This window comes from Phyllostomus discolor, chromosome 6 (assembly GCF_004126475.2).
Source record: "Phyllostomus discolor isolate MPI-MPIP mPhyDis1 chromosome 6, mPhyDis1.pri.v3, whole genome shotgun sequence".
Taxonomy (NCBI): domain Eukaryota; kingdom Metazoa; phylum Chordata; class Mammalia; order Chiroptera; family Phyllostomidae; genus Phyllostomus; species Phyllostomus discolor.
In genome coordinates this window covers 40,503,736-40,525,848 of record NC_040908.2, presented here as the reverse complement: position 1 = coordinate 40,525,848, position 22,113 = coordinate 40,503,736, and the positions used below count along the sequence as shown (strand labels likewise).

At 33.0% G+C, this 22,113-nt stretch overlaps 1 protein-coding gene across 1 annotated transcript in view; it reads left to right on the top strand.

The window, feature by feature from the left end:
• Positions 1–22,113, top strand: part of USP34 (ubiquitin specific peptidase 34) — a 220,960-nt gene that overhangs the window by 93,111 nt on the left and 105,736 nt on the right. Inside the window, 7 exon segments of the mRNA XM_028516659.2 lie at positions 5,148–5,237; positions 8,130–8,225; positions 12,512–12,594; positions 17,290–17,444; positions 18,528–18,641; positions 19,973–20,072; positions 20,196–20,355. Of these exon segments, the coding sequence (XP_028372460.1) occupies positions 5,148–5,237; positions 8,130–8,225; positions 12,512–12,594; positions 17,290–17,444; positions 18,528–18,641; positions 19,973–20,072; positions 20,196–20,355 (798 nt within the window).

Here is a 22,113-nt window from a genome sequence, read left to right as displayed (position 1 = left end):
CACAATAAAAAGTCTGTTACTTATCAGCTTAATGTTTGTACCAAGGATGAGTGAGATAAGACTGCTTTCCAATGAGTAGGGTAGTAATATAGGGGTTGGGTAATAGTCAACCCATTTAGTTTTTATGTTTACTAGAAAGCAGTCCACGTCTGGTACCTTGCACCTCTGAAATTCTTCGCAAGAGTTGAATTGAGACTCTGAGAACCTCTCCAATGTGCTTTTGTTTTGTTTTTTGTTTTTGTTTTGCTTTGTTTTTGTTTATTGGGTTTCTTTTTTTTTTTTTTTTTTTTTTGGCCATTGATTCCCTGTGGGTACTTGAACCCATGTGTTCAAATTTTTTCCTTTGTGTACAAATACTTTATCGAGTAAAATGATTGCTTGTGTCAGGGATCCTGTACATAAAGGTTCAGATATTTAAAAAATGGATGGAACTTTATACTTTCTTTGTTATGTTTTTTCCTCCATATGACTATATTATATAAAGGATTTTGTGTTAACTTTTGGCATAAACAGTTGTTCATATGAAAAAAGATATAATACAATAATTAATAAATAATACAAAAATAAACTCTGTTTTACAACTGTAAACCTACTTTTGCCCACCCCATATTATAATTTATGAGGCTGAATAAGTAGCATTTTGAAGAACACATCAGTATTCTTAAAATATGAAGTCCTGGATTATGAAAAAATTGTTCAAACATGACTTTGTGAAGACTACCAGCAAATGTATCCATTCTACTAAGTCAACATGATTGCCTAGTGCAGCGATTTTCAACCTTTTCATCTCATGGCACGCACAAACTAATTACTAAAATTTTGCCACACAACAAAAAAAATGTATTTTTGCTGATTCGACAAAAAATACAGATGTAATTTTGATTCATTCACATTGGACGGCTATTTGTCTTTTGGCTGTTGTCATTTTTTAATTTGACAATCTAAGAGAAAAGAGGCCAGTGCCCCTAACTCATCGGGTATTGCATGCTTTAAAAACTTTTGAGTCATACTCCTTCCTGTACTATGGCACATAGGTTGAAAAGTCTTTGGCCTAGTAATTAATAAACTTCTGGTTACAACAAAACTTCTTAGACTCGAGCAAAGAACTAGGGAAGTTCAGGGTAGTGGCATTTTTCTTGAGTCTAAAATTAGTAGCTTTTTACTCTTGGTCATTGACCATTTTTGTTGTTGCCCAGGATTGTAATTTTGGTATTTAAAAGTTTAATTCTTGGAAGAACTTTTGAAATATAAGTTTGAATATAACATTTTTATATTTAGTTTTGTAAGCATTCAGCTATCAAAGCTGAATTTTAGTTAATGAAATATTAATTATTGTCTCCAAAGTCTTCCCCATTTTGTATGTTATTAATTTTTAGTCCATAATTACATACTTTATATTATTTTTCCTCTTAAATTTATCAGATTAAATAAAATATTACAGTAATTTGAGATCACTTTGAATTTTAATTTAGTCATGTATTATAAAGTATTTTTTAATTTATAACATTTAAAATGTGTGGCTACTGTACTGGAAATTTTTTAAGGTGAAAATTCGGAATTTTTCTGATAAAAGGAAAGATTTTTAAAATGTTTTATCATCTAATATTTAATCATTTCTTGATAATTCAATGAATATATAAAAAAATTGTAAAGAAAGGCATTCTACTTGGGGTCAGAGTCGAGGGAAGATGGGTCTCATTTCCACATTCTTTACATATTTCTGTTTTTGGTTTTTCTTCTTTTTTTCCCCCCACATTGGTGTGTGAGAGAAACATTGACCTACCAGGGATCAAACCTATAATCTGGATATGTGCCCTGATCAGGGATCAAACCTGGAACCTTTGGTGCACAAGACAATACTTAAACAACTTGAGCCACCTGACCATAGTTTGACTCTTCTTTTAAATGAACCACACCACTAGCCACTCAACCAGTGTCCATTCACCACCTGGTTTCCTATTTTCTAATGTCCTGTTATGCTTTCTTCTATGTTATATTTTATAAAATGAAAACATGTTTATTGTAGGAAATTTGGAGAGTAGTTTTAAACCATCCAGATTCTTAACACCATTGACTGCAAAAAAGATAATTTAATAAAATTTGCAGAAAACCTAATTATGGCCTGCTATAAAATTTGCCATAGCTTCTTCTCTCTCTCCTTTTTTTTTAAGAAATGCAGAAGAATAGGAGGCTCCTTTATTTTTTCTTATTTTTTTAAACCCTCACTAGAGAACATGCTTATTGATTTTAGAGAGAGTGGAGAGAAACATGGATGTAAGAGAGAGACACGATTGGTTGCCTTTCATTGGCACCCTGACCGGGACTGAACCAGCAACCCAGGCAGATGCAATGACCAGGAATTGGAAGGTTCTGGTCATGGGACAATAATCCAGCCAACTCAGCCTGACTGGCAAGAGCGCCATAGTTTCTTCTTAAAGAAAATAATAAATGTATCTCTTTCTAGTATTTATTTCTTTGTATTAGAAAACCATTATTGAAATTACACTAGGCAAACAGTTTTCAGATATGCTCTTGTGATTTTAAATTACTTTTCTATATTTTTTCTTTTTCCTTGTGATATCTCTTACTGATTTTGTGCTTGTAAAGTAAGGTCAGTGATTTCAACCCATGTGCCGTGGCACACTGGTGTGCCATACACATTTTAAAACATGCACCTGTCTATTTAGTCAGGTGCTGACCTCATTTCCCTTAGATTGCCAAATTAAAAAATGACAATAGCCAAGATAACAATAGCTGTCCTGTGTGAATGAATGAAAATTACACTGACTTTTAGCCAAATAGGCAAAGATATATTTTTTTGGTCTGCTGCAGAATTTTAGTAATTCATTTTTGTGTGCCATGAGATGAGAGTGTTTGAAAATTGTTGCCTTAGGTATATATAATGGAATTGCAGTCTCACAGGGTTTTAAGAAACTGACAGGGTTTTGCCAGTCATATTTAAAATTAATGCTTTAAGGCCTGGCCACTATGGCTCAGTTGGTTGCAGTGTCATTCGTACACCAAAGGTTGGAGGTTTGATTCCTAGTCAAGGCACGTAAGTAGGTTGCAGATTCAGACTCTGAGTAGGGGAAGACTAGGAGGCAACTGATCAATGTTTCTCTCATATCGGTGTTTCATTCTCTCTCAAATCAGTAAACATTTTTAAAAATTTAAAATAATATACTTTAAAATGTTGATGTTTTTAAATATTTGAAGAATATTTACATTGTACTTACTGGATGTCAGGCACTTACTGTATTCACTACTTCACTGTGTACTCCTTAATCTCTACCACTGTGGTTTTGATCTTCTAACATTGTACTAACATGCTGGTTCTTTTGTCATGTTTGTATTTTTTTTCTGTCCTTCTTTATGACTGTTGTATAGCATTTAAAAAATTGGTCATCCTCCTTCCTTGAAAATCTTTTATTTGCTGGTTCATTATTTAAGTAAATATAGATTTGGTTTGCATGTGGATGCATAGATTTTTAATAAGACAGCCTGCTCATTGAACAACACATTAATGGTAGACACATTAAGTAAAGGAATATTCTGTAGATGATGATGAAGTGGAAGGGTGTTATTTAATGTACAATTAATTGTCATGGTCATTTTTTCTGTTGACAGTTGAGGAAACATGAATAAAATGAGAGGAGTCTTGTAGGTAGATGTTTAGGTAAAGAGCATCTCCAAATAGAGGCAATAGCAGAGGCTCTGGAATGTGTTTGTGTGATTTGAAGGGACTGCAAAAAGAAAAGATTGGAAGGAAATTAAGTTAGACTAATAGGAGGAATAAGGGCATATCACACAAGGCTTTATAGTCCAGTTTAAATACTTTGGATTTAATTCATAAGTAGGAAGTTTTCTTTTTAAATTCTGCTACTCTATTCACCACTGTTTTCCTCCCACGCAGCCCCTTTTTCTGATATCCCTGGTACTCTTCTCAAAGAGTAGGCATTTTGGGAGACTTACTTTGTACACTAGACTTGTGGTTAGGGTGCCACTTTGCTCTTTCTAAAATTTCTTTCAGCCCTGGCTGGTGTAGTTCAGTGGATTGAGCTCAAGTGTCACCAGTTGGATTCCCAGTGAGTGCACATTCCTGGGTTGTGGGCCAGGTCCCAGTAAAGGGCGTGTGAGAGGCAACCACACATTGATGTTTCTCTTCCTCTCTTTCTCCTTCCCTTGTCCTTCCCCTAAAAATAAATAAATACACATCTTTAAAAATAAAATAAAGTAAAACTTCTTTCAAGAAGCTATATTGGCTTCTGAGCTTAAAAATTCAGTATCTCATTAGTTTGACATTCTTTTGAGACTCATGGGGCCGACCTGTTTGCCTACTAAGACTTCTGGGATTTGTATGTTAGTATCTTACATACACTTCTTCCTTTGAGAACAGAGGAATACTCAGATTTATTTGCATGTGAGTGGTTTCCTATCCCTTTTTTGCTTGTAATAGTTGTTGTATATTGTGTACTTTCATTATTAACATGGCTCCTAATGTAGTTGATTCTCAACTTGGAGGCAGATCATAGTAAATGAAAATTAGAGAGAAAATGATAATTTGTATAGTTTGAAAAAAATGTTCTCTACATTATTGCTTTTCAGAATGTAGTCCACTAACCGGCATTTTATCACTCGGTGGTCTTATTATAAATGCAAAATTTCTGAACCTACTTTAGACTTATTGAATAAGAATTTGCATTTTAACAAGATTTCTTCAGGTGAATCAAGTGTACATTAAACTTTGAGAAACCCACTCTAGATAACTTACCTAAGCTTCTGCCTCCTGTTTTCCTGGATTAAATTTTCAGAAGTCCCCATGACTTGTTAAAGAATATATACTTTATGAAAAAAGTTTATCTTTAAATGCTCTTCGCTTGCTTTTATACTCTGATATTTATAGTTTATTTTAGTTTAAAAGACTTAGATTGGTATTGTAAAATTTGATTTCTTGCTCCAATATATAAAATAAATTTATACTTCAGAAGAAAATTTTTTAATATTTATATGAGAAATATATATGTAAATTTCCTTAAATTCTTTTTTTCATTTAAGATTTTAAATAATTGAATTTCTGTAAAAAGCCAGAACTACTAATAGTAGTTACAATTATTTTATTTTCTAAATACCTGTTTTTACTGTTTCAGATCGGTAGTAATTTCACTTCGGCTTCTTCCAAAACTGTTTGGTACTTTTCAACAGTTTGGGAGTAGTTATGATACACATTGGATTACAATGTAAGTAAATAAAAGAAATGTATTTATTTTAAAGATTTTAAAAAATCATAGTTATCAAACAAGGTTTTGAATAACTTACTTGCTTTTATTCTGTATGTACTAGGAAAATTTGATTTTTGTGTGGTTCAGATATTATTTTTAGATTTCTTAGGCCGATAAATCTTCCGGTTAGCCCCATAGAAATTACATCTCCATTGGCAGGAACATCTAACTTTTTGTATTCATTGTAGTTGGAGAAAAATATTTTAGCAATTAATGCACTAATTTTAGGGTGAAGATTTTTAGTATATCTGGCCATAGCAACTCCTGAAGAAGATCCACACTAAAATAAACACGCCAGGGTATCTTTTATTTTCACTAGAAATTGGTTCTAGACATTACATCATCTTAGAGATAAACTGAATACCACCCTGAGCTCTTTTACCTTTATGTAGAAATTATGATTAATGAATGTTAAGGAGTTCTTTCAAGGATAGTACTTTGTGAAAATTGATTCAGTTTTTGGTAATATTCTAGAGAAAGCTGTCACAGGTGCTTCATTAATCTATAAGAATGTATTAATTACTTGCTTTATTCAAAATAGACTTTTGAGAGAGATTTTAGAGACATTTAAATTTTAGGAAAAAATAGACCTGTTGAAGAATTCATTTTTTGAAGTCAAGTTGGATGGCTTTTTACCTAATATCTCAAAGCTAAGATGAGATGGTGAGAGCACTTGTACTTGTTTGCTTTCAAAATGAGTAACATTTAAAAAAATCTTGGAAGTTTATTTTCTAAATAGGATGAAGTTCTTTCAAGTTATAACCCTTGTTTATTTACTGTTTCAAAGGAGATCTATTTAATGTTGTGAACCTCTATTCTTTTAAAAGCATCTTAGTCCTCTTCAGTTAATATTACAATATAACTCTAGTGACTATTCTATTTATGAATGCAAGGAAGGTCCTTGAGATGCTAAACAGAGAGGGATGGAGGAAAACATTTAGCATCCTTAAAGTACAAGAATACCAGGGGTCCTATTTCATTGATGCTTCCAGTAGTGTTTAAATGACTGAATTACAAAATTTTAAATTATGAAAGGGATTCTCTTGGTCAAGTTGGTGATATATTGTGACCATTTGAGGAAGTTCATGCTAAAGAGTAAGAAAGGGTAACAATCTTGTAGAAGAGGCAAACTGAAGATTAAGTTATTAATACTTACCAAGTACCTCAGCCAAAGTATATATAGTTGAAGCCCTTTTAGGCTGTTCTTCAAATTGAATGTAAATAGGTCTGTTAATGACAGATCACAGGGTTTTTAACATGAGGCTGGTATTCTAAATCTTACCTACGGGTTCTCTTTTCAAAGAACCCTGAACTTCCTATGGTTAGTTGGCATCAATTAATAGCCAGAACTTTAACTTATTATGAGTCTGTTATGTGCAACAGCACTTGACATTTGGTACATACTATCTCAAACTCTTATGACCCGTATTTTGAAATTGGAAGTTGTTATCCCTGGTCCTCTTAGTTTTGTTCAGGTAACCAGTAAACAGACTTAAACAGCTCAGGTTACTTGCACAAATCCATGGAGCAAGTGTGTTAGAACTAGTTTTGTTTCTAACACTTGATTGTCATTAAATGATTGTCATGGCAAGAGGTAAGTTCTTTTGAAAAGAGAGCTATAGCAAAAACATGTAAATTACATTAGAAGTTTTGGAACATTAATCCTTTTATATCTGTACATTTAGCAGGTATATTGCTAGTAAATAATGTGTAAGATAGATTATTGTGTAAGTAAAGGACCCTGGTATCTCTGATTATATTTATCACTATTTCTTTTTTTATTTTAGTATTTCTGATTACATTGGAGCTTAATATCTGAATATTTCTTTGATTTAAAAAATTGTTAAAAAATAAGCAAATTACATATTGACAGTAAAAGGAATTCTGATTTAGTAAGTTTATATTGTATGGGGTTCTATATGCCAGGCACTCTGCTAAATTCTGCTAAATAGTGACCAGTGTACACAGTCCATCCTGATATGGACTATATTGACTGTATCATACTACTTTTAATATATTGGGTTGGTCAAAAAGTCTATTTTTTTTCCATAAAATAAAAGACACATTTTTCATTTTCACCAACAACTTTATTGATTTGGATATTTTGGGTACGTCGGCCATCTCCCATGTGGTATAATGTTGATTGTTATCAGTGTCTAGATTTGATCACTCTGAACTTCAATTGGTCTGCCTGACTGTGGAGCACCATCCGTGGAGAAATCTCCAGGACGAAACTTTGCAAACTGCTTTGGATATGTTCAGTCAGTCACAGCACCTTCTCTGTACACTATACAAATCTTTGTTTGCAATTTAGTTGCGTTTTTACTTTTCTTGAAATAACAAAGCATAATATGCTGAAAATAGCATGTATTTTCTTTCACCTTCAGTGTTAAAATGGCTACACAAAAATTCACCAGTTTTTTATAAGTTTTTTAAAAATGCATGCTGATATAACAGCTGTCACAACACAGTCCAACAAAATTGTTCTGAATGAAGTTCATGAGAACTAAGTACTACTAGGACCATCTTATGGGGAAAAACGCCCAACAAACTTTTTGGCCAACCCAGTAAGTTTATGTTAGTCATTTATTTTTAGCACTCTGCCAGACATTTTATCCCCTTCACAGGGATTGAGTATTTTGAGATTTAAAAAATGTCATTGATACTTTAACATAAAAATGAAGGTGCATTGCTTTATATCTTTTCACAATTCAAATATAAATACAACTTGTAGTTTTGGCAATTAAGAGACTTTGGATTCGGGGATTTAAAATATTTTTCCTGTCCTATAATAGATTTATTTTCTTACTTATGGCTTTAAAATTATTTTTTTTCTTTCAATTGGTTCAGGTGGGCAGAAAAAGAACTGAACATGATGAAACTTTTCTTTGATAATTTGGTATACTATATTCAATCTGTAAGAGAAGGAAGGCAAAAACATGCACTGTAAGTATCTCTTAAGTTAGTTAATTTAAGTCTGTTCTCTCAAAGATAATTTTCTGGTGTTTGTACTTTTTTATATAGTAAATAAACATAAAAATTTCTATTGTAAAAATTTTAAGAGAAAGAAAGGGTTTTTTTTTTAAGTTGAGGAATTTTATAACAGTTATTTTTATAATGTTTAACCTTACGGAAATGTAGGCTATATAGTGTGTGGTTTGGTTAACCTTTACTAATGCGTTCTGTTCAAAGTCATTGCTTTTAGGAACTAAAAGTAAATTTTTCTGCAGAAATCATCTATATCCTTGTCTTAATGTATTAAGGCTTTAATTCTAAGATGTTTAAATATTTATTTCCAAACAAATTAATTAATTTCAACATTTTCCTTTATTATTATAATTGGATACTAGTATTAAAAAGTTTAGGACATGTCTGGAAAGTTTAAAACCTGATGGCATAACCTGTTAATATTTCATCATTAAAAGTATTCTCTATATATGTTGAAGTGACTTTGGATAAGACTTTGTAGAAATTGGTTGGTGGTAGTGCTGTGTTTAACACTTATTGTAAGGAGTTGCCTGCCCAGAAGTAAACATGTAAAATGCTTTGAGTCAGTTGGTGGGGACTGATGGCCAAATTGAGGAAACCATCTCAGTGCCAGTATCAGCATATCAGCAAGTATGAGAAATAGCACAGTATTTTCTGAGAAGATAGACACGTGGGAAACTTCCACATAGATGGAAGCTGAGTAGACTGGAGAAGTGTTCAGAAAAGTCACAGACCTTTAAGGCATACTTTTTTTCACCTCCTAAAATGAATTTATTTATTTTTTCCCACAAAACATGTTTTTCTTCAGGCTTTATTATGTCCTGGAGAGTACCTCTATCTTCCCAGTCACCTACAACTTGGAGACTTGGACCTTTTTTGTATTCTTTTTTTTTCCAAACATGAATAATGATGATGTTGATGGTAAAAGTAGCTGGTGTTCATTGATATTATGTGCCAGCTACCATTTAAGTATCATTAACTTCAGGATATCAAACAACCCATTTGATGTAGAGAGTCTCATTTTAAAAGTGAAAACATTTAAGCTGTGAGATAAATGACTTGCCCCAGGGCACACATTTTATAAATAGTGGAGCTAGTGTATTCTGTAATTAATTTTATAAACACATTTTATGAACAGTGAAACAATCTGTTTTCTATAATTCATATTCTTGACTCTTAACCTTGTACTGTCTTCAATCTCTAGTTAATTGTAATACAAAAATGTGTTACACTGTCTTTTCACAAGCTGACATTCCCACAAACACTGTTCTACTTCTTTTAACCAACCTGTAGATCAGTCTTCTTTCCTCAGTCTGCCCTTATGATTTTTAATTCCTTATTCTTATTAAATTATGAAGGCAGTATGGTATTGTTGGAGAGCACATGGGCTTAAGAATCATACAGACTTGGATTTAGATTATGAATGTAGTGTTTTGAACTTCTTTCAGTATTTACTTCTCTAATAAGTTTCAATTACTTACCTTATTAATTTTTATAAGGAATAAGTGAAATAATTCAGTAAATTACATCTGGCACAAAGTAGATTATCTGTAAATTGTAGTTACCTCATTAGAACAAATTATGATACAAAGCAAACAAGAAACTTGCCCCTGAGCCCATTTAGATTCTTCACTGCATAAAAAGTAAACTCCAGTTTTTTCCGCTTACTATTCTGGGCTTTCTAAAATCTGAACTCAACCAACCTTTCCTGGTCTATTGTTCAATAATTTCATAAGGTATCCTATTCTACAAGGCTGTCAAATTATTTTTGAGGTATTTCCTTAAATTTACTCTATTCCATAACTTTGCTTGTAAGGTTAAAACTATACAACCTGCATTCTTTTAAAATCCTATTAAAATTCATAAGGGTTCTTCATAGCCTGTGTCCTCCTTTAATTATTATTATTGAAGCAGAGGTCTAGGATGATCGTGGCCTCCTGAATCTGAGCATTACCACACATCCTCTGTAAAATAGATAAGATCTAAAAGGAGCAGAAATTAAACCACAAATGACCCACATCTTTAGCATTTTGGGGAGACAGAATTCAAGTTATCTGTTAAAAGAGAAATAAACCCTAAGTTACAAAAGAGCTCCTGCCACAACCACAAGCCTGTGGGCTTAAAGAGCAGGGATGGGATTCTTAAGAGAGGGGAGTGGAGAACATAGATGAATCATCATCAGAAAGAGAAAGTCCCAACATTAAGTGCCAAAAAATGAATACAGGTCTGAAACTTGGTTATTTATAGCATTGGCTACAGGGTTATTGCTTACTTTGGTAGTGGAACCAGAGGTGCAGCCTCAAACAAGCATTACTTTGGTAAAAAAAAAAAAAAAAAAAAAGGTAAAGATGGAGTGGTGCTCATAGGAGATGAGTTTTATACTTTCTTAGGGTACACCAGAGTATTTTTCCAATCCTCCAGTCTGCCTTGTTGCCTGGATCTGAGAGAATAAAACCGTAGAGCAGAGAGAGGTTATCTGGACTACTTTGGTATAACTTCCTTGTTCCTTCAGACTATAAAACAGAATTCTGTACATTTGCTACTTTTTGGTAAAGCATATTGAGTTATGGCACATTATTTTTCATTTGTTCAGTGGGAACAGAATTCTTTGAAGTGTGGAGGCAGTGGTTCTGTTGTGGAAGTCAAAGAAGGGATGACAAAGGGATCCATACTTTGTTGAGTTACGGGTTCCTTAGTAAAGAACAAGACTTTTTTCCTTTTTATTTCTGTGACCAAGTCCCTCAGACTCTGCCTCAGAGTGCTTCAAGGACTCTGTTACAAAATCTGTCCTATTAGAAAAGGATGAAGAGCTATTAATAGATGTACTTGAATTTTTGTCTACATAGCATTTTAGTCTGTGAGTAGCGTAATTATATTCCACCTCCCCCTATCCCAGCCATTTTGCCATGTGTACATTCATCTTTACAAAGGGCACTGCAGCAATAATGAAGCAGAGAGTTCATTTTTTTCTTGCCAATATTAATACAAAATAATAAAGAGCAGTAAAGGTATATTGAGCAAACCCAATCTTTAGAAAACCTTTACTTTAAACTTCAGTGAATTTAGTGTAATTCTTTTGAAACTAACTAATTTTAGGAAACTTAAAAATTTGTACTTGAAGATTATTGGAAATTGAATTAATAGGCTTTCTGACTCTGTAAGCTGCTGGGTTATATGGATCAGGGCTCAGGCTGGATAGCTGTGTTTTGTTGGCAAAGTAATTTAGGCAGTTCACCCACAACCAGCCTTTTGATTTGTAACATAGCAATAAAATCTCCTGACTGACTTAGTTATATTGACTGAGTGCTCAGGTGCTTTGGGACTAGAATATTGTGAAATCACACAGTTCAATATGCAGTGCACAGGGTTGCTAAAAGAATCCTAAAATGAAAATCTGGTCATTAGCTTCTCCTCCCCACAAAATCATTCATTGGCTTCCATCCAGATCAATACCAAACTTTTCTGACATTCAGGCTGCCCACAGTCTGGCCACTGTCTATAGCTTCAGACTCATCTCTTATGCTTCCTCCCACACTTTAAAAATGCTGTTTCTTTGTAAGTACCTACAAACTGAATTCCCAAAGAACCATGTAAAATCACCTATTAACCAACTTCCACAGCAACTCTTACATTAACCATTGAATTTTATACACATGAATTATGATTATTTAGATTTAAAATAACATAAAAAATGTCAGTTGTGTATCAGCAGAATTCTTTATGAACTGGATTTATGGAAATGAATTTAGCATTTCTTATTTAAGTAATAAGATTATGTCATTGGAGGGACTGTGATAATGAAGCATGAAATTTCTGGATGGAGACATAATTTATGTGTGTGTTACAGCATTTCAAAATGACGTTTGTTCCACTGTTGATTTCTTATGTACTTTTCTCATCTAATTTGAAAGTATGGTTTCTAATAGTTCACAGATTTTTATAACTTATTAAATAACACATCTAAAACATATTTGATTGTATGACCTTTTTTGTGTAACCAAAGTTACGTAATTAAAATATTTAATAAATGGGAGTTATGAAAATAAAATTTTACTTAGTAAAATTTACTTATTTAGTAAAATTTATGAAAATAAATTTAGTAAAATTTATTTATGAAAATAAAATTTTACTTATTTAGTAAAATTTATGATTAGGGCCATTAAATCTTTAATAATTATTATGAAATAGGATCTTTTCATTATTTTAATGACTTTTAATTATTTGAATGACTTTTTTATATATAGGTACAGCCACAGTGCTGAAGTTCAAGTTCGACTTCAGTTCTTGACTTGTGTGTTTTCAACTCTGGGATCACCTGATCATTTCAGTAAGTATTTTAATCAATACTTTAATAAGTTTTTAGATCGGTATTGATCCTTGGGGAAGAGTCTGGTGAAATGTACTCATGCATTTAGATTTCTTTAGTCATTAAATTATTCTCAGTAATGACTTATCAGTATATATGGTAATATGAGCATAACCTTGATACATTCTTTCTTCATTCTCTGTAAGTGCCAGTTTCTCAGTGGATAAATGTCTCATTTCAAGACCATATGTTAGGGTGATTGCATCTTTTATTGCCTTTAGTTATAGAATCTTCCTGTCACCCAAATTGCAAACACCTGTGCTATTATCAGGGCTAAATCTTATCCAAAATTGCTTGGTTTCATAGGTGATAGAAACATTGAGAGACCCTACTTTTATTTAGATTAGTTTCAAACTCAAAGTCATTAACAGTTAACCTTTAAAAAATAGAGATTGGTCTGGTATATTCAGAGTGTCGGCCATGTCCAAACATACATACTAAATGTTCACACAAGGGAGGGTGAAGGTTGAGTCTTTTGACTAGAGTTCCTTTTCTCTCTCTCTCTTTTTTTTTTAATGTATTCAGCCATTTTTTTAAGATGTTATCCATTTATTTTTAGAGAGGGAAGGGAGGGAGAAAGAGAGAGAGAGAAACATCAATGTGCGGTTGCTGGGGTTCGTGGGCTGACTGAGGATTGAACCTGCGACACTTTGGTTTGTAGCCCGAGCTCAGTCCGCTGAGCTACGCCAGCCAGGGCGAGTTCCTTTTCTCTTAACTAGACTGATTAAGTTATTGCTCCTTCTCCATATTGTTTTTATATATGTGTTCATGTCAACAAACCTCATTTGTAAGGATATTCCCTTTCTTTAGCTATGTTAATACAATCTAATGTTGAGTGTCTTACTAGCCAGAGAGGAGTTAATTACTCTTTTAAGTCCATATCTGCACTTGAGAAGCACTGTTTAAATCTATAATTTTTTTCAAGTCATGGTATTTATAACAAATACCACTAACATTGTGATACCAACAGATATCAAAGTAAAGACTCCTGTTTTTGGTAGGAAACTAGTGTCTTTTGTTACTAGATCATTTGTCATACCAATCAGGATAGACACCATACATGAAGTAAATAATACAAACTGTATGGAAGTCTGACAACCAAGGATTTAAAGAAGAGGTAATCATTCAGACGGGTAGGAGGGATGGAGACCAGGACCCAGGCAGAGAGGACACAGTGTGGTGGCAGTGGCTTGGAGGCAGGAAGTGAGGTGAATAGGTGGTCCCACATTCAAGTGTGGCAGATAAAAACCTGAAGGAACACCTGGGAAGTCAGCCATCCCAGGCCAGAATGCACAGTCCAACGTTCCAGCACTGGAAAAATGAAGCCTCATAACTGGCTGTAAAAACCAGTGCGAATTGGGGTGGCAGAAGAAATTGCCAGTCTCTCAGGAGAGTAGTTTAAAGGGCTCACATGGCACTTGGATGAGTGCAGACCCACCCACTCTGGGATTTAGCATCAGGGTAGCAGCTAGAAGGGCTCCAGTAGCATGCAGGAAGTTGGGGGAAATGAGTGGAAACAGGGTGAGAGCCAAGTAAGCTGCATTGTTCCCTCTCCTACTCTGCCCTCACATACAGTACCACAAAGCCGGGAAGTGGGTTGCCTTGCCCTGGCAAATACCTAAGGCTTTGCCCTTACAATATGACAGATGCGCCAAGACTGAGTCAAAGCAGCTCTACCTAATACACAGAAACAAATACAGGGAGGCTGCCAAATTGAGGAGACAAACAACGAAAGAACTGATCAAAACCTCAGAAAAAGGACTAAGCAAAATGGAGATAAGCTAACCTATCAGATGCAGAGTTCAAAATACTGGTGACAAGGATGCTAAGAGATCTCACTGAGTATGGCAGATGCATAAGGGAAGAAGTGAAGATAACACGAAATGAAATAAAGAAAAATCCATAGGGAAACAATAGTGAAGGGAAGGAAGCCAGAGTTTAAATCAGGGGTGTCAAACTCCTTTCCACTGGGGGCCACATCATCCTCAAGGTTGCTTTCAAAGGGCCAAATGTAATTTTAGGACTATATAAATGTAACTACTTCTTGACTGTTAAGGAGTTGAAATTACATTAGGCCATTTGAAGGCAACCGTGAGGCTGATGTGACCCCCTGGTGAAAATGAGTTTGACATTCCTGGTTTAAATCAACAATTTGGAACATAAGGAAGAAATAAATAGTCATAAAGTATAGAATGAAGAAGCAAGAATTTTAAAAAATGAGAGAATAAGAAGACTCAGGGATATCTCCAGATATGCCAACATCTGAATCACAGAGCTGCCAGAGGAGAAGAGGAAGAGCAAGAAATTGAAAACTTCTTTGAAAAAATAATGAAAGAAAACTTTCCTAATTTGGTGAAGGAAATAGACATGACATGTAAGTCTAGGAAGCACAGAGAGTCCCAAACAAGTTGGACCATAACAAGACATATCATAATTAAAATGCCAAAAGTTAAAAATAGAGAATCTTAAAAGCAAGAGAAGAGTTACTTACAAAGGAGTTTCCATAAGACTGTCAGTTCATTTCTCAAAAGAAATCTTACAAGAAAGGGGTAGAAAAGTGTATTCAAAGTGATGAAAAGCAAGGACCTGCAACCTAGATTACTCTATCCAGCAAAACTATCATTTAGAATGGAAGGGCAGATAAAGTACTTCCCAGACAAGGTAAAGCTAAAGGTGTTCATCCTCACCAAGCCTCTGTATGAAATGTTAAAGGGACTTATTTAAGAAAAAGAAGAAAGTCAAAACTATTAACAGTAAAATGACAACAAACGCAATTATCAGCTGAATCTGAAAAAACACAAACAAAAATAAACTAAGCACGCGACTAGAACAGGCACAGCATCATTGAAATAGAGATCACTTGGAGGGTTATCAGTGGGAAGGGATAGAGTGGGGCAAAAGGTACAGGGACTAAGAAGATAATTGGTAAGTATAAAATAGGGAAATGCTAAGAACAGTATAGGAGAGGAGAAGCCAAAGAACTTAGATGTATAACTCTTGGACATGAACTAAGGGGGAGGGGATTGCTGGAGAGAAGGGGGTACTGGGGGAGAAGGGCAAATGGGAGAATTTGGGACAGCTGTAATAGCATAATCAGTAAAATATACTAAAAAAAGTTATTTTGCTGCTCCCATCCCCAGTGAGCACCTTATGAATTCTTTGTGCATTATAGCTACTGTCCAGATACAATCAAGTTGAAAACTTCTCCCAGATCATAGTTGTACTTTTTTTACTGGCACAATTTCTGTCGAGTACAATATGGTTACTGCAAAGTTCTATAAGATAATATTGATTTTTAATGTAGCAAGAAATACATTTTTTAACTTAAAACAATAACAAAGTATATATATTGTCTACTGAATGTGGGTTGGTGATTCAGTCATTTATAAATACACTTCTTTTTTATATAATTTACTATAATTAATCTGGATACTAGTTTTTAGGGCTGTAATCTTTTTTTTTTTTAAGATTTTATTTATGTTTTTAGAGGGGAAGGGAAGGAGAACGAGAGGGAGAAAAATATCAATGCCCCTCACATTCCCCCCTCTGGGGACCTGGCGAACAGCCCAGCTATGTGCCCTGACTAGGAATCAAACCGGCAACCTTTGGGTTCACAGTCCCACGCTCAATCCACTGAGCTACACCAGCTAGGGGTGTTACCTGTTTTCTTCACTTATCTGTCTTCTTAAATACTTAATATGTTTAATATACACTAAAGGTTGTTTTTAGTTTTATGTTGACTCCTAGAGACACAGGTTATCTTAGAACAAATAGTCTGTACATTATTTCTGGGAGAAACTGATAGGATACTATTTTTCTACTCATCAAACTCTACTTAGACTGGTATTGTTACTAAATATATTCTGTGGTGTTTTTTTCATATTCTGGGACTCATCTGCTTTTCCCAAGGAAGAGAGACGTTTCTTACGATTGTCACACCTTCATATCCCTTCTGATCTGAGGAAGAACCCCAGGCTTTGGAATCCCTAATGATATACTTTTGAAATCCCCATGATGCTTTTATTTCTGCCCCTTTAGATTGTCTCATTTACCCATATTGAGATTTGTGGGTTGCCTTTAATGCCCCCTCTCTTTGAATATTTCTCTGACTTTCTCCTGTCACACCTTGGAATCATTTAATACTTGTGTCAAACTACCATACAGATTTCATTTCATTACATTGGCTTCCAAGCTAATGATATCCTCTGATGTGTCGCTGTTCTCTGTGTTAGGCAGTCAGTTCCATTTTGCTTTATCACAAGGATCCTTTTTTTTTTTTCTTCAGTATACAAAAATGCTTATTAGCTTATATTGTTTATATCCCGTGTGCACAGACTGGACTTTGAACATGGTATCCACTCAATTCTTAACCCTTAAACCTTAGAACTGACTCAACTTTTGGATTACCTCCCCTTAATCATGTGTACTATAATACAGTAATATGTTCATATTTTAGGAAGAATGATTTTCCATACCAAATGACTCTTCTAGTTTACTATATAAGTTGTATGTTTTTAGATGGTTTATATAGATACCATATTTAGCTACATTACATACTGTATAATATCTTTATGGATATATTGGTGCTTCTAGGACATTGAATTAGGACTGAAATATTGTATGTACTGTGATTCAAAATTTGTAATTTTAATCTAGGGCTAAGTTTAGAGCAAGTCGACATTTTATGGCATTGTTTAGTAGAAGATTCTGAGTGTTATGACGATGCACTCCATTGGTTTTTAAATCAAGTTCGAAGTAAAGATCAACATGCTATGGGAATGGAAACCTACAAACACCTTTTCCTGGAGAAGGTAATTTTATTTTTTGACAGTTTTATTGTTTATATTACTTTTCTATATTTCATTTTAAAACAAAGTCTGTAATGTTAACTTTTCCTTTTGAATTTGTAAAAGATAAAGGTGCTATTTTCTGGAGTTTTATGTAGTGTTTGCCAGATTTTACTTTAATTTTGTTTTCTACAGTGTTTATAGCAAATCAGTGCTTAGTTTATATTTACAAAAATATTCTGTTCCTTAACTAAAGTACTTTAACAGTAATTAGCATAACTCTTTGGGCGAACATTAATAAGAAATGTGGGGAGTTTTGGTATTTATTTTCAAAATAGTAACATTGTAGTTAAGTTTTCAGGAGTGTTACCCATACCCACTAATGTAGAGCTGTATTCTGTGACTCTTTCTTGTTAAATGGTTGTAGTATCAGCCATTCTTCTGGCAGATAGATACAAACTAATCTTCACATTTTTTGTAGATCCCTGGAAAGGCTGTTTTAGGAATTAATAATAATATTATAATATAATAGTATTAAAGATGTTCTTCTATCCAGTTTTTGATCTCCTTTATCAGATGCAATAGTTGGTTCAGATATTAATATTTCACTTGAATTTGAAATAATAACAGCAACAGACTTTTTTATTATTTTTATGCTTATTTTTGAGATTGTAAAGGCTCTCTACATACTCTCACATTGTCTTTGTGGTAAAATTGAGTATATATGAATGAATACATGTGTAAACTAAGTCACCAAATAAATCCAAAGGAAAGCTACAAATAGACCTTCAGTTATCTTAATTTCAGCTTGTGACTTATATACAGACTGTTACATGTAAGCCACACATCTCACAAATGTGCATGGTCTAGGTATACAATAAATGATAAATTTTAAAATTCATTTTCTCTGATTTGATTATGTCCATAACAAAAATTGAAATGCATCAGATGTTTTCATTATGACCTGAATAAAATTTTTGTTGAATTATCATCTATCTTAATTTTTCAGTGAAAATCTGAGCTGATAACATTTTCTTTATAATGTTTTTACTAAAATTAATTTAAATCTCTTAAGTTAATCTAAACTGGCTTAAATTTTTTTTTAAGATGCCCCAGCTAAAACCTGAAACGATTAGCATGACTGGCTTAAACCTATTTCAGCATCTATGTAACTTGGCTCGATTGGCTACCAGTGCCTATGATGGTGGTTCAAACTCTGAGGTATGGATTTAGACTTGATCAGGTCAGCTTGTAGAATTCTTGTTTCATTCTTCAAATTAGTATACTGAATTATATTGTTTATCAAGCATTGAATTTACTAACTATGAAGACTTTTATTCTTAGGTTTTAAAAAGTTTTAAAAAAACTAATTTGGTAACTTTTCATTAGCAAAGATAACCTTGATTGTACTTAGTTAACTTACTACACATTCCTTGATTAATAGAGAAGAGGCCATCTGAGTGTTCCTTTAGTCCTCTGATAATATAATGATAAAGCTCCCATATAGTATGATGAAGTATTATACTGAAGTATTATAATGAAGTATTTTGTCAATTAGAAGGTTGATTTGTCTAAAATCTGATTTTTATGCCATTTGTCAAAGCCAAAACTTTTAGTTGCTCATGAGCAACTCCAGAGTTTCTGTTGGTAACCTCTATTCTGGAATAGAATCTATTTAAATCATCTCTGATCCTAAGGTATATAATCAGTTTATTAGCTGAAGACCCTCACAAATTGCTAATCTTACCTCTGGTTTAGAGTTCCATTTGCCTAGTTGGGTGGCTGCTAGGCTTTGTTGAATGCATCATTCCTAGACTCTCTTGACACAGACTGTTATTTGAAAGCCTACCTCATTGGACATTCCAGTTTATTAATAGCTATGATTTATGTATTATCCATTCACATTTTTCATTAATTTTCTCCGGAAGCTGGAGTTGTGTTATAATGACAAAAGCAGAGGAAATTGCTGTTAATTTATGTAGTAATGAATAATTTTAATTGTATCTAAAATGGTTTCATACTGTCTTCCTACGTTCTTTCTTTGTTTCAGTAGTGGGTTGTTGTTGTTGTTTTTTTTAGTTTTTTGGTCCTAACTCTTTTATGTTAGTATGATAAATTTTAATATGTCATTTCAGACAACCAGACAGATCTTTTACCTAAGACGTAGTCATACTCTACTTTTGAGATAATACTGCTTTTTATGTAGATGTTAGAAACACTAAGGGTGGTTAGTCACTTATCAGAAGGATATTTTGCTTTACTCTGCCCAACTTTTAAGAACATGCAGTCTCCACTTTTTCTGTAGTTTTCAGTGAAAGCATTCTCTTTGTCATCTTGTGGTTAATATAAATGTAAGCGACAACTTGGGTTAACATTTTTTAAAACTTTCTGTGAATACATATAAAGAATGACTTTATCAGAGTAAGTTGGATGAAAGCATTTAAGCATTGTTATGCTAACAAAATTGTGTTTTCATATTTGTTACTTCAGTCTTAGTATTTGTATTGTTTGAAAATAATACAATTTATAGATGTTATGTTTTTCTTTTTTAGCTTTGTGGTATGGACCAATTTTGGGGCATTGCTTTAAGAGCACAATCTGGTGATGTCAGTCGAGCAGCTATCCAATATATTAATTCCTATTATATTAATGGTAAGTGATTTGAAATACTGCCTAATAGGTAATTTTTTATGTAAAGAATTTTTTGTTTAGTTATAGTTTTATTTAGCAAAATAATATGTGTTGATATACATGTCAAAACATCTGATTTTTCAGGTAAAACTGGTTTGGAGAAGGAACAAGAATTTATTAGTAAATGTATGGAGAGTCTTATGATAGCTTCTAGCAGTCTTGAGCAAGAATCACATTCAAGTCTCACTGTTATAGAAAGAGGACTCCTTATGCTGAAGACACATCTAGAAGCATTTAGGAGAAGGTAATTTTTTTTTTATATCACATGAGGATGACTTTAAGGCTGTTTTTCAGACATGTCCAAAAGTATTCTTAAAATTAAATTAGAGGTTTTGGGGGGGGCAGGTAGCAAGTTAAATTACCAAATTTAGCAGGTAAATTGCCAAAAATGAAGTGCTAGTATTAGAAGTAATTTTTGTTCACAATGTGTACCATTAAGTGGTACAATGAGCAATAAAGTTTCCTGGTAAATAGTGCAGGGCTTTAAAAATCATTAGACTCTGAGAAGATATGCATGAACGAGAATTTTAGACAGAATTTCATCACTAAGAATTACTATGATTGAAAAGGCAGAGAACACCACTACCAAAAAAAGTTTCACTGAAACTCACCAAGAACATCAAATAATCTCTCGTAGTTGAACCAAATTGAGTTTGTTTTATTTGCTGTTTTTTTTTCTTCCTGGACTAGGAGACAGTATTTTAATTTTGAATTTCCATTTACCATGGAAACATGATCAAAAATTCTGTGTTAATGAATATCTGTATAATTAATTTAGACATACCCTGTGTAATACAGAAATAAAGCAAATTAACATTTATGAATGTATCGACTGAAGTGAAAGGTGAGTAGATAGTTTTAATTAAGAAATTCTTTGTATTAAAAATCATGAGTAAATGTAAAAGTACAAAGAAACTGTTGAAAAAATTGTTAAAATTAATAACTTCAACTTCAAAGTTTAGTTTGATAATGAAAATGGCATACAATTGACAGTTACTGATATTTAAAATATTAGGAAATAGTGAATAATAAAGATTTTCTAGACATTTCTCATAGATAACATGACTTCATGATTTAAAACATTTGGACTCTGCAAAATTTTTTGCTTTGATTATGATTGCGATTTGTGGAAATTCTACTGAAGTAATTCCATGTGTTTTTAAAGATTGTATAAGGGAACTCTAGAGTTTTTTACATAGAAACTTCACACTGCCAGGTAACTTATACTACTTTAAAAAAATAAAAATAAATAAGTAAATGTGGTGATGTGTTCAAATTAATAAATCTTAAGTACTCATAAAATTTAAATATACTAAACAAAATGAAAGTTTCTGTAGTCTTATTTTTTCCTATCAGAAACAGTTATTGTTAATGATACATAAATACAGGGATGGGCAAAAGTAGGTTTGTAGTCCATATGGAAAATAATATAATAATAAACAGTAAAAGAGTAAACTGTGTTTCATGTACAACTGTAAATTTACTTTTGCCCACACCTGTATGTATATTATTCCAAAATTTTCTCTATGCTGCAGGGTATACAAACAACAAACCAAAAAGGGCCTATTGGTTTAAACCCTTAGTCCTTATACAGTGCTACCAGTGTCTTAAAATAAGCACTTATTTAAAAATAAATTGAGGCTCTTAGGATTCCATGGTACTTTTATAAGTTTAATGAATTTCATTTAAAAAATCCCTTCTCAGATGTATAAGTTTTTTCTAACTCATAAAAAAATTGTCTGCTGATAGACACCTTTGTATTTTTTCATGTTTTATTGTAGCAGTTGGTGTTAAACAACATATAAAAATCCTTATTTTATGGGTGCCTAGTAGAGAAACTAGGAAACAGTTGAATATTAAAACAACTAAGAGGTAGTTTAATAATTTAGGTATTTTCATTCAAATTATTTTGCAGGATTATTGTCCAGTTTCAAGTGCTTAATATGTTTGGTGCTCCTAATTTAAAATAGTCTAACATTTATAGAATGAAAATACAAAGTAA